Here is a 15,457-nt window from a genome sequence, read left to right as displayed (position 1 = left end):
GACACAGATTATTTCCGGACAAACGCACGACACGAAATGTTACATTTAAGAAATGACTAGATACTAGAATATTCTTGTGACAATATCAGACTACAAGGGGACTAGAATCGAACTAAATAACGTTATATGGGAATTCAAAGACCTGTGATTCTGGTAATATCCAACTTAAAGCGTAATTTGATAAGAAATATATCTCCTTGCGGCAAAATATTCAACAAAGACAAAAAAATGATTCAAACGCGTTTGTCCTTTAACTGCAACACCTTGCGTATATTTTACTGATAAAAAAACTAACCGCTTAACCATGTCATTGAGGTGCCAACAGTAGCTTTGTCGTCCCATATTTGCTGCACATAATCACTACACATTACTACTCATTAGGACTTTGCCTTGTCAGAAGTACCTTTATCGTCCCAACAAAGACGTACGATTTCTTTACTAGAACTAAATGTTTCCATATAGATCAATCAATCGATGTTTTCTTAACTTCACCTAATAAGTCATTTCGCAGTTCTGAATTTGCAGTCGTGATGCATTGCGGTCAAAAGCTAAAGTTGGCGGTTCCTGGAATAAAGAACGGTTTGTGTCAGCCAGTGTCCTAAACTTTAACCATTGAGCACAATGCATTACAACTGCATTTACGCACTTGAAGCTGTCTCGATCATCGGCTGATAACAAAGAGTAAGAATAAATACGCAAGTGCTCACTATAGACGTCTAAGCCATACTGGTACTAAAATAATCGCAGTTATAGGATTGTGGGATATCTTAAATCTGCAACAGCATATTTTGGAGTATGACTATATAAGGAATGATACACGTGGCGATATGCTTTCAACTAACTTAGCATGCAACAACAAATAATACTCGTATACACAGCCGACTTCAGCGTCACCAACAAAGCATCTAAGACTGCACCCATACGTTTCTTGGCGCAAAAGTTTTTCTCCTGGCCTACTCCTCTGGGTTGCTACCCTGTTAGAACATAAATGCAAAACATTTGTCACATCAACAAAACAGTGATTCATGTATGCTATACCATACATTACATAGTCAGTATAGACTGTGGTTGAACAAAAGTACAACAAACAGAATTCACAAGAAAAATCACCTGTTTGGATAAAGAATACAAGAGGGCAGTTCAATAATAAAGATTTTACCTGTATATACGGAAATATACAGGTCTGAACAGCTAACATCACTTAATTTGTGTGTTGAGACCGTTAGTGCTATTTCATAATGTTTTTGATGTTTGAATGGTAGAATATGTTCCGAACGTTTAACTTTATTGCACAGCCCTCGTATGACCACATTGTTGAGGTTACTATACACATGAGAGGTATTGTACCTGAGGTAATACAAGTCGCGGCACTTGTCGTGGTCTAGCTCTCCTACTGAACAAATATTAATTACATCACAAACAACGTTTGGATTGTGGGTGTAGGCTGGTTCTTACACCCTCATGCATTTTCACTGAGGTGACAACCGTTGAGCGAGCAAAAATTTAGTAGTTCAAATTCTATTGATAAAAGTGTGAATTTGTTTTAGTTTTGCATGTTTTGTTGTCTCTCAAATCACACTTGTACACCATGGATCAAAATTATAACGCCATGGGTCGTTAAGATCAAATGGTCGCTCAATGGTCAACCAGTGGTTGTTATGCAGTTGAAAGGATGCCGATATTCTCATACCAAAGGGTACATACGGGACGATCAAGGATTTGTCATGCAGCAAGAAACACCCACCGAGACAATGCAACGGAGGCAGCACAGAAGGCGGTGAGGGTGGGGCTTACTGCAATGGAAGCAGTGACAAAGAACAGAAACATGGCAGCACCACTTTAATGCAATTACACAGGCATCAATGCAGTCTGTGGAGGTTCTAGTTTAGCAAGCTTATGGATAAAGTGTTCAATTAGTGAATAGTACGCACTGCAAAGACTAAGGTTGTTACTAAGTAAGATGTCTAGCATGGTGAATGTAAATTGCTACTATTCTAAAATGAACTGACGAAATCATGCGACGAAAATGATTACTACTATAGCAATATTACATTTGAAGTGTTTATAAACTGTTAGACATACTTCTACTATAAATGCAAGTTAAAATGTTGCTATGCTAGCTTCTTTGCAAAGACTATTTAGCTTACTTCAAAACAGCAATTAGATAGGAAAGGCAAAATTGACAGCAAAGGGTTGCAAAGTTACCAATGTACAAAAAATAGCGTAGAAATACAATTGAGACATGGAAAATCAACGATACGTTAGTTCAACGTACCTCAATCTCAGCTCTCATAGAGTCGAAGTTTGTAGCCTATGATAGAGGGACATAAAACTGTGCTTTAGAATAGACGAAGCGAAGCAATTGTATTATCCTCAACGTTTTGCCAAAACATTGCAGAAGTCTGCTGAACACACTGGCACACAGTTTACTTTGATATAATGTATCTAAATTTTCATATAGAATGCTTCTTTGCTTCTAGTTGTGAAACATCTTTCAACTCCCATGAAAATGTTGTTTGTAGCGTTAAGGATGGATATACATGATGTTTTGTACGTTGCAAGGTGTTGGGAAATTGAGTATACCCCCCCCCCCCTCGCATGTAATTAATAATTATCAAACCGCCAGAGTTTCAGCCCGATAAAATGCTCTCAGTACAAAAATATGACCGCTGACCTCCGAAGAGAAACCACCCAACAAGGCCGACGCCCCTATTAAACTTTCAGCATTCGCGTGCTTCAGGCGGCCAAAGCTGTTACCCTATCCCTGTTATATCCGGGCGCGGCACACAGGGTATATATCTGTATGCCGGATACATCAGAGTTTGGCAGTTTATGATGCTAGTCTTACCTCCCACATGCCCGGGTCGAAGCCGAGGAAGTGCGCAGTGAAGTTGGGCGGCTCGGATCCCTGCTTGACCTGGATGACGACTACGTCATCAGGGGTGCGGCCGGTGGGGTCAGTCTCCACGTACTCCTGCTCAACACCGACAACAGTGGATTAACATAAATACAGGCATTTATAGTGGTTGACTTTAAATCAGTTCATATATATATGACGTACTATTCACAAGCTGTGCATATGTTCTAATACTGTCGGTAAGTTGTTTGGATTAACAGAAATGCAGACTCGTCATACAGCAATGATGCGCGCTACTGTTCATAAGTTGTGATATTACATAATATGCGCAAATGATACATGAAGATATTAAACTATAAACTGTAATTATATATTAGTGGTGTGTATATCTCATTGGCCCATTTTGAAGAGAGCATTGGGAAATGGTTTGGACAATTGTTGACTTAAGAGATTGGAGAAAATATACACATGTAAATTTCTTACCCCTGCCGTCTGCAGTGTCCTTTCCTTTTCGGTGTCGTTAGCTCCGCTACCGATCCAAAGAAAGATCTGGTATATTGTAAAAGAAAGCTATTAGTGAATCCGCGTACCATATTGGTTAGCATCAAAACAACAACTTATCATCGTATAATATGTTAACCATAACGACACCCAGCGGGCGTTAGTAAAGCATTACGACACAAGTATAAGTTACGTTAGTTCATATATATCGAAATATGGGATGACATGTTTTATCATGTTTGTATAATTATGACAACTTCAGCAATTCATGAAAAGATACGAGTTTTTTTTTTTATTGTTCCTTCAAGGTAAGCCCTCTACACTTATTAAAACTACTTCAAACCGTTAAAGGATTGTGTGTTTTCTCTCGCGCCCTGCGCTCATCTTACCGTGTCAAAAGCATCCAGCAGCATGACGTCATCTGGGGCAAGGTCCTACAAAGGAATACAAATTAAAGAAAATACTTAACATTTTGATAACTTTAACTCTATATACAATAAGGTCAAGTACATGTTTAATGGTAAGGTGTCTTTCGTTAAATGGTAAGATTTGGTACTTACATCTTGAGCAAAGTCGACAATCTCTTCCACCAGGAAGCGTCCGGTAGCATTGGAACACTGGAAGAGTCTTGCTGGTTTGGAAATAACACCCTGTTGAAGAGGTAAAATGAATAAATGGTCAGATCCTGTCATATCAATTTCTCATAAAAGCCACAGAAATAAGGAGTAAAAAACGTGAAAAAGACCAGAAAAACTCTAATATCTAAATGATTACCGAGCAAGATAATAGTTACTTAAGCAATAAATTTGTAGACGGGTAGACGTTTCAGACAGCATCCGGTGTCTATAGTAAGTGACTGAACCAGAATCTTCAGTTCAACAGGTACTACGTATTTAACCATAAATGGTCTGATATGGTACTTTCCAAGCAGAGGTTGGAGGAGGATTGCGTCCTCGCATGTAATTCTCAAATCGGTCAGATTTTACGTTGGGCAGCAGAAAGAAGATAATTCTAAAGATTCATACTTTTCAGAGCTAAATAAATGTGACAACTAATACGGTCTAGAGATTCCTTCTCTAGCATCTGCTTGGAGAGTACCATACGGTGCGTTTCCAAAACGTACTGCCAGCATACGGTCCGACCCGTACTCTCCCTTCCCACCGAGGGCTTCCCAGAATTCATCAGGCTCGCTGCCTTCTGCCACCTCTACGGGCTCACTAGGAAACAACAATCATTCAAAACTCGTAACTCCGCGATATTTAGAGTATATAAAGCACAACAATCTGATAAATCAAAATTTGAAACAAATGAGAGAAAAAGTTTTTTAAAAAGATGTTCGAGTGAACAAAGGTCAGTGATCACACAAAGTATTTAGGAATATAACTTTACAATACGATATTTTTAAATTCTGGGAATACTAGGTCGTTGATTATTGGTAACATTATTATACTACATGGTAGTAGAAGGATTCAACCCGGAAAGTCAAAGGAGTGTTCAATTCATTTACGATTTGAGTCGTTGACATTTTGAGCAATAAATGTTGATTAGTACTTAAGAAATGTGCTACGTTTCTTTGTACATCGTTCTTTCTACGTCTTCATCTCGTGCAGATAAATGATAAGTTTTCTCAGACTGATTATTTTCTACTTTTGCAAACATTTCTTCTTCATTCACTACGTCCTGACAGATCTATTCACCGCAGCCTTGGTCTTTGCTTCTCCTTTGCCCATCTTCCATAGCTCCGTTTTGGCACCTGCTTCTGAAGTCTGAATCGTACATGTTTTACTTTGCAATCAGGTTCCTAAAGAAGCTCTACTTGTAGCTGCGGAAACCCGAATCATTTCTTTCTACAATCCGTTTCGTAATGGTAATACAGAATGGACTGTAGAAACATGACTTCTAAGGAATACACCAAACTTGAAGACACTGTCAAATTTAAACATTGGGTGACTCGGTTGCAACAAAAAATAAGACAGTTTCTGTCGGTTATCATTCTCCCATGCCAGGAATTACATGTCCACAACAGTAGTACCCTGGCGTATCGGCATGCGATCGGTTCTTCCAGATCCGCTGATTTAGCGCTGGTCAGCCGTCAGCAAATCAGGTACTTTCCTTACTGCCCCTTGGCTCTAGAAGGAAAGGTATCAGCCAACTACAAGCCTCTTAACCGTAGAGAATGACGTGATTGGTTGGTTATGGCTGACCAGAGCTAATGAGAAAATAATACGCTCCTTCGGGCTTGCCATGTGGTAATACGCCGGCTATCGACGCTTTACGTTTTTCAAAACCGCACACTTCACCCCTACGTTCCTAAAACAACTTTCCACGTATACACCCCTAACGTCATATTTACCTGTCCGGCGAAACAAACCCTGCAACAGCTCTGCAGAAATCTTGTTCCAAGTCGATCGAATACTGTAGAAAAATCCAACTCCAACTCAGTAAAGAAAATTTTAAGAGACAAGAAAGAAAGCTGGGACAGATACCTTCCCGGTGATACAGTGGTAGCGATGTTCTTTGCGAACTGTTGCTCAATCGGGAGACTACCCTATAAGCAGCAGACAGGAAGAAGACGCCGGCACACAACACAGGGCAGGGCACAGCACATAGCAGAAGACAGCAACACAGGGAAAAGCAAACATCCAACATTTTGAAGAATGCATCAAAGGCAATAAAGACAGTAGGTGTGTGAAAATAGATCGGAAAACATCATCAGAGCAGAGGTAACGATTGTGTTTCATATCACTCAAGGGGAAATCATTGTGAGGTATCGTCGTGAAACAAGAAATCATCAATTAATTCAACACTTTCCTCTCAAACTCTGAGTCACTAAATATCCTACTGTTTCATGTAGAAATTCAGCAAGGCAAAATTCAGCAAAGCGCAGTTCAAGATGTAGTTGCAACAAATACTTTTTACTTTCTTTTACAGCAACCCTTATGTGTGTGTGTCTGTATTTACCTTTCCAAACCACAGGTAGGTGTGCCCACGCGTCTCCAGAACGAAGACATCGCTTGAGTTCAGCGAAGCTGCTTCCTCTGTGACCTATAGATACACATATGTCTGTACACAACGATGCGCAGATGACCACGGTGCCCACAACAAATGTTGGCCTGTGCATAGATGTGATAAGATGAATATTTGATACATCTCCTGGTCATTCCAAGATTGATTACACACTAGCTACAATACAAACTGCGATATCCTAGAAAATTGATACACGCCCGTAGTGGTGAACACCTACTGGATAACCCGTAGTGGTGAACACTACTGGATAACAAAATACGCTGGCTAATCGGTTGTGCAATCAAACGGCTTCTATTGTTTGTCTTGAAATCCTGTTGAGTATGTTATGATCAAGACTACGCACCTGCACTGCCCGAGTGTTGACCTCGGATGTTCCCTTGACCTGGAACAGGCGGGTGCCGTCAGCGTCGTACGAGTCGTGCTCACGGAGGTTCTTGAAGCCGCTGCCTTTTCCGCCCTAAATATCAATAAAGAAGGACTCTCGTAACATGTCGGCAGATCTTATTCACATTCAAAACTAGCCATGTGCAATAGCAATCAGTCTTCCTTGTATTGTTGATTCCACCGGAGCGACAAGACACTGTATTCCTTAAAACTGTATCTACAAGGGTATATGTAGTAGGGGTATGATGTTAACTTCCTGGTTCTTTTACACTACCGCTACGAGAGACCATATACGTACGGGCCTACCTACTAAAAAGCAAGAGGTGAGTGAGTGAGGCGCATGTTATCACTTTGTCACCTAAATATACATACCGAGAATGTGATCATCTTTCCCTTAAAGATACGGAGGAAATGTTCCGGTTCTTTGCCTTGCACAACACGGATCTGTAAACAAATTTTAAAAGTTATGCACAAATAATCCAATGTCACTTGACTAATGAATATTCTCACATGTAATGCTGAATTGTGAATTACTCAGCTTCAGTAAGCGTGACATTTTGAACTGAGAAACGCTACCTGAAATCGAGTAGGCCATATGACGGTAATACATAATAGTGGGAATAAAATACCTGCGTCGCGCTGCCGCCAAATTCTTCCTCATCAATTTGTTTGGCGAGCAGGGCCGAGGCTCCCTTCTCATCTGTGCTGCTGCGCAAGCCCTAGTTGAAAAAAAAAATTTAGCTCTGGCTTTATTCTAGCAAACAATGTGCATACATTTGCAAAACAAAATTATAAGATTTCAACTTTATACCGTGTTTCGGTATGTTTTCAACCTTGATGACACATTTTTTTAAGATTGACTTCAGAGTTTAGTCAAATGCTCATGTTAACACTATTGTAATAAAATCTACCCCAGTCATGAGCCATGACTGAGGGGGAATACATACCATTTTAGTAAGTATAAAAATCATTTTAATGGAATGCCAGAGGCCGTAACAATATACTTTTATAATAAAAACAATTGACAGTCACAATACCTGCCAAAAGTACACTATCTTGACGTTTGCTCCAGGGTTGTCGTACTGAATGACGTAGCTGTCCCCTCCAAAGAAGATGCCATGTTGGGCTTCGTCAATCTCCACTTTGTCCATGTCCTCCACCCGATAGATCTATCCATGACAAAACAGATTACATCCTTGAATTCTGAAGAAATCTACAGCACTTGATAACTTTATTTAAGATATCACTTGCAGAAAACGGAGGCAAATTTGAGTAAATTTCAAATTCAATCAGTTTTGTTCAATTCCGAGGTGAAAATGGAATTTTACTCTTTTTTTTTCGATAACACAATGTTGCATGCTGTATATATTTCGCGCACGGGCGAAGTCGGCAATAAAAAGTTGAGAATAAACAAGACGAATTTGATTTCTTTAAGGTTAAATATTCGTAACTTATGTTTACTAGATGTAAATGACGTGACTACCTTAACGTCACCGGAAGCGTCATCAGGCATTCTGGCGGCTTCCTTCTCGGCAATGGCATGAAGGGTACTGGCGTCGAAGGGTTCGTTAGGATCGATCTCTGCAGAGTAAATGAGATCATAAATACTTGCAAAGCTATCGTCACTCACCAATATCGCGTCCCTCATCTAATGAAAATAAACAAACTTATCAAAGCTAAAGTGTAACATCGATTGCTTTTTGTTAAGCATCGGTGAAAAGGTTCGTGACACGCCTCAACAAAAATATACAAAGATTAAAATATCTGTTTTCAATTCTACATTTGGTAACACTGACAGGATCTAAATGAATAACATCTGTGCGTGCATTAATTTTTGTCCGTTAAAAAAAATTGATAACACCAAGGTAACTCACTTGCAATGGTACCGACTGTATAGACGTTCCCCAGCCCGACCTGAGCATACCTCTCCGGCCACTCGGAGAAATACTGCTTGAATAGAGGAGTTTCTCCGTTCTCGACAACCCGGGTCACTTGGGTCCAGTTCGGATAGCCCTTCTGGCTTAGGAAGCCCTATAGAATGTATTCAACACCTTCATATCAGAGAATACAAGAGAATAAAAACATTGAGAAGCCGTCGACGAAGAAAACGTGACTATACTTATGAGGTGTTTAAGACACAAACAAAGTACAAACTAACACAAAATCATACAATAAATAAAACTTGCTTACCACAGCCTTCTTCATGGCAGTTTTCTTCTCATCCGAACTGCAGTGGATGCCAGTCCATACGAAGATGCCACTTGGTCCGCCGTCCAGAATAAAGCAATCCTGTTAGAAAAAAAAGTCGTCACAAATCTGCAAGTCCTTAATTAACAATTGTATTAGAAATGCAAGCATTTAAAATCTCTGTAAGTTTGACGTACGCAATTTATCGATTCATAGAACAGCCAAATGTCATGGTAATTTTGATACTAATGCCAACCTCCGAAGTTATCTTGAAAGTTGTGATACAGAAAAGCATAATGGAACAAAAATGTTCTTTTAGATAACTACGTACGTTTGTATCCAAGTGATCCTTCTTCAGAGGTTTGCCAGCTACTTCCGTGACCTCTAAGTCTCCACTGGCATCGGACACTCTGTGAGAGGAAACATTACGTACATTCAGAGTTTACACTGTTTTTGTTTGTTTATTTAAAGTTTGTTCAAAATCAGACAGGAATTGAAAAAAAATCTACCGATGATTAGTTGTCACGTACTCATAGTCTATATGATACGTACATTCTCCTTGTTTATTTCACACCACACCAAATTTTTGTAGTTTACAAGCAATGGATGATTTTACGTATTTCGTACGTACTTGTACAGTTTGACCTCATGGTCGGCCTTCCTCTCGTGCGCCGCGTCGACTTCTGACGGCACCGCACCTTCCTCCGGGACGTCTCCTGGCTCCGCACCAAGCTTCTCGAAGAAGTGTCTGTCACTCTGGCAGTGGTCTCCATCTTTTACAAAGAGAGAGAAAGATACATGTTGTTTATGATTATATTTGGCTCAGTAAGCAAGCAAACTTGTGCCACGTAAAGAAGGCGCTCTAATGATTGTCTGATCTTACCGACAATGATGACCTTGGCTTTTCCGCTTCTCTCTTCATCCCTGATCTTCTTGGCCACCTGCATGCCCTAAAATAAGAATATGTTGTATTTAATAAAAAGCATCAAAGCTAATTTGCAATGTTGCTCAATCGTCTGGATCCACTTTCTGTAACCTACAATTCTCTATAAACTATACTGTTTTACTCAATTTTAAATCAACGTGTTTTCGATCATCTAGCTGAGATTTTAGGTATCTTAACTTTTTCTTCCTCTAATATATTTGGCTGTTTCCACTAAACGAAAATTCGACACAATTTCACTCTGTCGCCCCGTTTCCTATATCTCTAATTTTTCTTGATAGTTTCTAATAGATGCACTACATGTAAACTTCATATTTACAGAATTCTGTTTGTGTTTGTGGTAATCTAGATTTTTATTGATAGAACTACTTCCGCTACAAATGTTTAAGCAGCCAGGAAAATGTGGGTATTTCTTACCTTGAGCCTTTCGAACATGTTACTCTGTGACCCGTTCCAACAGTACAGTTCCAAACCGGCATCCAGGATGAAGACATCTCCAAGGTTCAGGGATTCTTTCCCCAGACCAACCTGGCAGTGGAAATATTAAATTCACTACTAAACAAATAGCAGGCATTCGTAAATATTCTCATCAGGTAGTTTCACCAATGAATAATGCAGAACTAACTTTGTTGCGCAACTATTTCAGTTATAAGCGCTAGCGTAATGAGCTGCTGATACAAGCTTGGTAAAAAGAAGCAAAAGAACTTTTGAAACGTCGTTAAGAAATTATTTTCTGTTGTGCAAAGAATAACTGTACTTCACTTTAAAATGCATATAGGTGTGTAGGTATATAATATACAAAATAGTGAATATATTATACAAAATAGTGAATGGAAATTATCTTACCTGCCTGACCTTCACGTTCCTCTTACCCTTAACCTGTAAGAGGCGTGTCTCGTACTCGTCCTCCTCAACATGGCGGAAGCCCGTCGCCACTCCACCAGGGAGGTATCTATTTATGCAAAAGTATTGAATTTATGCAAATATATTCAACTAGGCGTCATAAATTCAAAATAGAGTCAAGGATCTAATCTGGCAGCAATATATATCAAAATAGCAGATTCAGTTGCAGATGTCTGTAGGTCTAGGATTGTCTGCTGAGCCTATTCAGTCTGCAAACTGTATCAACATCTAAACTTACTTAATGCCTTTCTTGAAGTATGACAGAAACTTTTTGGACTCGTGGTCTTGCACCTGTAACAAGAAAGAAATTAGAAACGTCCTGGTAAACATTACATAAAAAGCTTGAGGAACATTGAGAACATTCATGCAAAGCTTAAACTACAATCAGTCCATTCACACACTGTTGCTTCTAAAGAGGTTTAGGAAGGCCACCTTGCCTTTCTTTCTACTTTAGATTTGTTTATTTGTGGCGTTAGCTGCAGTACCTCTCTGTACTGCACGGGGACGCCTCCGAGCACGTCGTCGAGTTCCACGGTCTTGATGGCGGCCACACCAGCTTCATCCTAATGTGAGATATGAATGTGATTATTCGTCAAATCATAAACAAAACAAGCAAACGAGAATTATACCGTAAGCACGTTTTTAAAAAGTCTGAAATTTACTGTATTTGTCTCATTTAGATATCATATCAAATCGTGTTACCGTATCTTTCTGTACATCTATATTTTGCTCTGTGACATTCTCCACGTCATACCCCCACACATACACACATATATACACTCGCCTGTGAGGTCTCCGTTCCAAGCCAAAAGTGGATATCCCACGACAGCTCCCCTCCTCCCGGTGCTTCTGTGGTCTAAAACATAAGAAGATGACTCTTATCAGGGGTCTTATGAGGTGAATCAAGAAGTGTGAGCTTTGCAAGATTTCTGGTGATGATGCAACTGGACAAATGCATCCTAAAATCAAATTTAAAAAAAATTATCACCTCCGTCCACTCAGATTTAAAACACACCTAATAAATCACATAACACTGCACTGACAAAATCTTATAGAAAGGAGTCCCTTTTTTGCTGAAACAAAAGGAGCAAACGTAATAAATGTGGCTATAAAACCATTGCCATGGCAACGGTTTATTGTTTATAAGTATTAATGATTGTTGTTGTAGGTGTGTTGTATTTGTGTTCTATCCTTTCGCCTAGCTCTATGTATGAAGATAGATATCGATATTTCTCTCTTTTCTAGTTACATATGTCATGTTTAAGTACCCTGGTAGCAATGAAATACTGTGGCTTAATAAACTGTGCTTATCAATCATGCAAATTAGCCCCTGGCTTGCATTAATAGCCCTTATTTATGGAATGCATCTCCAAATCTACATATCCTAAATCACGATGATCCATCAAACCCTTCTCGAGTCATTCCCTTTCAAAAGGGTGGTGCAAAATTGCGCACGCGCGGACGAATTGCTGTGGAATTTCGGGAATTTTTGCCAATCGGATATATCCTTAACAGTAAGCCTAATATTTCTCTCTTTTTAAGTTACATATGGCATATTTTTGAGCATTCTAACATGAAGTGCAGTGTATTTATAAGCTGTCCTCAATAATTATGCAAATTAGCCCCTGATTTGCATGATTAGCAATTAATTCTGTAAGGCATCTCTGAAGCCATCTACATTCTAAATATCATGAAGATCCATCAACCCTTTCCCCTCTAAAGGGATGATGCAACTACACATGCATGTAGAAAAATTCCTGACATGCCTGCGAGATTCTGGGAATTCTTGTCAGACGGTCACAAACTATACTATTAGACTCGCCCCTGAGGCGTCGCAAAAAAACATAAAAATACACAAACCTGTACATAAATACACAAACCTTGAGAACGATGTAGGAGTCTCCCTCGTGGAACTGCCCGTGTGTAGCCGGATCACGTTTCACAACCTCAAATTTCTGTATAAAACAACCATACATTGGTCTTTCAGACATAACTCAAGATCATAACAAAGGTAATTATACTTCTATCGACTTTATCGCTGTCATGTTGTTTGTAGATGGGCTATTTTTGTTTACTGTGATTCAAAATATTTTGTCCATTACAATGTTTAGCGTGTTTCAACTTTAAACTAGCCCAATACGTATCCGGCGCAATGCCCTTAAAGAGGACGTGTAAACTTTGTTACCTCAAGAAAATATTTGCAAGATTGAGGATTTGTTACATTCTAAAACACTTTAATATATTTATTCTATTTTGGAGAATGAAGATATACAAGCCTCCACACGCCAGATCTCCATGCCGGCAGCCTGACCGGCTCCCTCGTACGCTGGGTCCATCTTCGCAGTCTAACGTTTGCTGTCACTGGGGAAAAGGACTACTGCCTATGGGAGACGGAAAAATTAACTCAGTCCATTGCAAAGATGAGAGGTTTTGGTACAAATTCGAATGTAATTTACATCGCGTTGTTGGTAAATTAGCTTGCCGTAGATCACGTGATGTATCAGTGTCACACTAGTTTACGTAATATATCGAGTCATGCTCGCGGAAATACATTAATGATTATGACGCCGCTTTTGAACGTATATACACGAAACGAATGTGTTTTCTATTTATATGTACGACTGATAGAAACTTGTCTGCAATGTAGGCTTGTCACTACGGCAGTCCAGTGACCCATTGTTCAAATACACGGACTTGCACACACATATTAAAGGACGATAAGATAAAACACATTAACGCTAAGACTGTTCTAGGCAGCTGTTCAAAACTTTGGCCGCAGCTGTTGGTGCCTTTCCTGTCCAAATTTAGTGCCTGAAGTTTTCTGTTCTCGTTCTAGACCGCAGACGTTACGTCAGCTAGTTTCCATTCCGTTTCTCTTTTAAGCCCCCTTTCCTTTCTTTAGACGGCGATCACGCTGCACTCTCACTGCGACCTAAATAGGATGTGTGTAACCTTTGCTTTCACACTGGGAATATCATGCAAAACGTAAAAGTTTGACTGAGAAGACAACAAAACACACAAAGTGTAAAAAGATTAGTTTCTTTTCTCTAGAATTCGTTGAGCGATATGTCAAATTTTATGTCGCAGAGAGAGCGCGGCGAGAGCGCCGTCCTAGTGGAAAGGGGGTATTACGGCGAATTTGGGTACGCAAAAGTATGTGACTGTGTAAAAGTAAAACGTTACTGTGTTAGCAACGGAATCTGAAGGTGCTTTGTGAGTTTTATGGCGGTTTTGGTGTCAACTTGGTGCAATGATATAAAATACTGGTACCCTTACATTTGGGCAATGTTGTAACTGTACAAACCGTTGAATGTTTAATATCATAATCACGCACCAATATTTCTGATAAAAACGATACGTAGATAACAATGTGTATTACAAAGTAAAAGATCCGTAAGACAAACCACAGAGCCGGAGTATAGCAGTTAATGGAGTTTGTTGAGCCATATAGAGGCCAGATAGAGAGGTCGAGAGAGGAGCAAAGATGCCAATAAAAGCTCGCACGCACTCTTAACTGTGTCACGTTTACGCCTGACGCCGGCTTCACTGTGGAATGCTCTGAGTGCATGAGCACTATAGTAGGACAGTTCTGGAACTTAAGTCGCCCAAATGTGTCATACTCTGTGTTCTGTTTCACGTTTGCTTGCTTCAAACCACAACTTCCCATAAATATGGCAATGACGTTACGAATGTCTACAGATCTCTTATCAGTTAGACGCCTGGCGGAATCGCGAGAACTGCAGCTCCTATATCCAACTTATACTCGTTTTCGACTTCAACAGGCTGGACTATACCTCTCGACGTTTTAAGTTGTACACAACTTGGTAATGGCTTCAACATTTATTATTCAAAGCCATCGCGTATTTAATGCAACTATATAGTATTCGCGTGGTACCATTGGCAGCGTTTGTTCAAAGTACGGAAGCTAAATCACAGAGAACTTTGACAGCCTCCCGGCCGCTCCACCCACACAACCTTCCAAAGAAACCATTTATCTGCCCTATGTCACTCTAGGTTGTTTGTTCTTTTCACAGATAACGTCTGGAAAGGTCTAGATACGTGCTCTTACTGTAGCACCTAGCAACAAGATTGACTCACAGCTAAACTGGGCAAGCAGCTAGCTAGAAGACCCTAGAAGAGTATCAACACGTACTCGAGGTCGACCTTTTATTTGGATATTTGGGCATGTTCCAAACGAAACGAAACAGGCATCTTATTGCATATCACAATATCATCCGCAAAAGCTGAATCTTTAATAACATAGTTCTGACAAGGTATCCTTAAAGGTCGCATCTTTTTTTGTTTGCTGTAAATCTGTTCTGTTATCAGATGTTTACTTCTGCTTCTAATAAACGTAATCTTGGGGACGGGTCAGGAGATATCATAAGGGAGTCTTTGCTTGTTAACAGATTTTCCATGTTACTGCCCGTTCCTTCTTCAGTAGTTTTGTATCAATATGTCTGCTTATGAAAACTTTCTTCATCACTTTATTCTCAGCAAAATTTCAGCCCCGTTTTTATAGATGCTTCTTCACGCCAGTTGTAGTCACTCTTGATTTGTCCCTTATTTACACTCCCTTGTAGCACCGCACCCCAGCGAAATAAATGAAGACCTTTATTGCCCCACTCCCCACTGGGCAACGTACAGGTCACTAC

The 15,457-nt window shown here is 39.8% G+C and overlaps 1 protein-coding gene across 1 annotated transcript; it reads right to left on the bottom strand.

Moving 5' to 3' along the window:
- Nucleotides 1-242: 242 nt before the first annotated feature.
- Nucleotides 243-13,229, bottom strand: LOC118411763 (gelsolin, cytoplasmic-like). Its single transcript, XM_035814248.1, has 27 exons — nt 13,079-13,229; nt 12,683-12,757; nt 11,587-11,658; nt 11,288-11,365; nt 11,041-11,093; nt 10,746-10,851; nt 10,317-10,427; nt 9,840-9,906; nt 9,588-9,729; nt 9,288-9,366; nt 8,960-9,058; nt 8,644-8,800; nt 8,253-8,350; nt 7,807-7,938; nt 7,399-7,488; nt 7,142-7,213; nt 6,729-6,842; nt 6,320-6,403; nt 5,845-5,906; nt 5,056-5,124; nt 4,482-4,575; nt 3,919-4,008; nt 3,748-3,792; nt 3,341-3,406; nt 2,849-2,974; nt 2,276-2,311; nt 243-974 (listed from the first exon to the last, which is right to left on the bottom strand). Exons 1-27 carry the CDS (start codon nt 13,136-13,138, stop codon nt 954-956), a joined length of 2,298 nt encoding a protein of 765 aa, XP_035670141.1. The 5' UTR covers nt 13,139-13,229; the 3' UTR covers nt 243-953.
- Between the last annotated feature and the right edge of the window lie 2,228 nt (nt 13,230-15,457).

The sequence above is a fragment of the Branchiostoma floridae genome, chromosome 3 (assembly GCF_000003815.2).
Source record: "Branchiostoma floridae strain S238N-H82 chromosome 3, Bfl_VNyyK, whole genome shotgun sequence".
In the NCBI taxonomy this organism is placed as follows: Eukaryota; Metazoa; Chordata; class Leptocardii; order Amphioxiformes; family Branchiostomatidae; genus Branchiostoma; species Branchiostoma floridae.
Note: the sequence above shows the minus strand (reverse complement) of the source record. Positions and strands in the feature narration are given on the sequence as shown.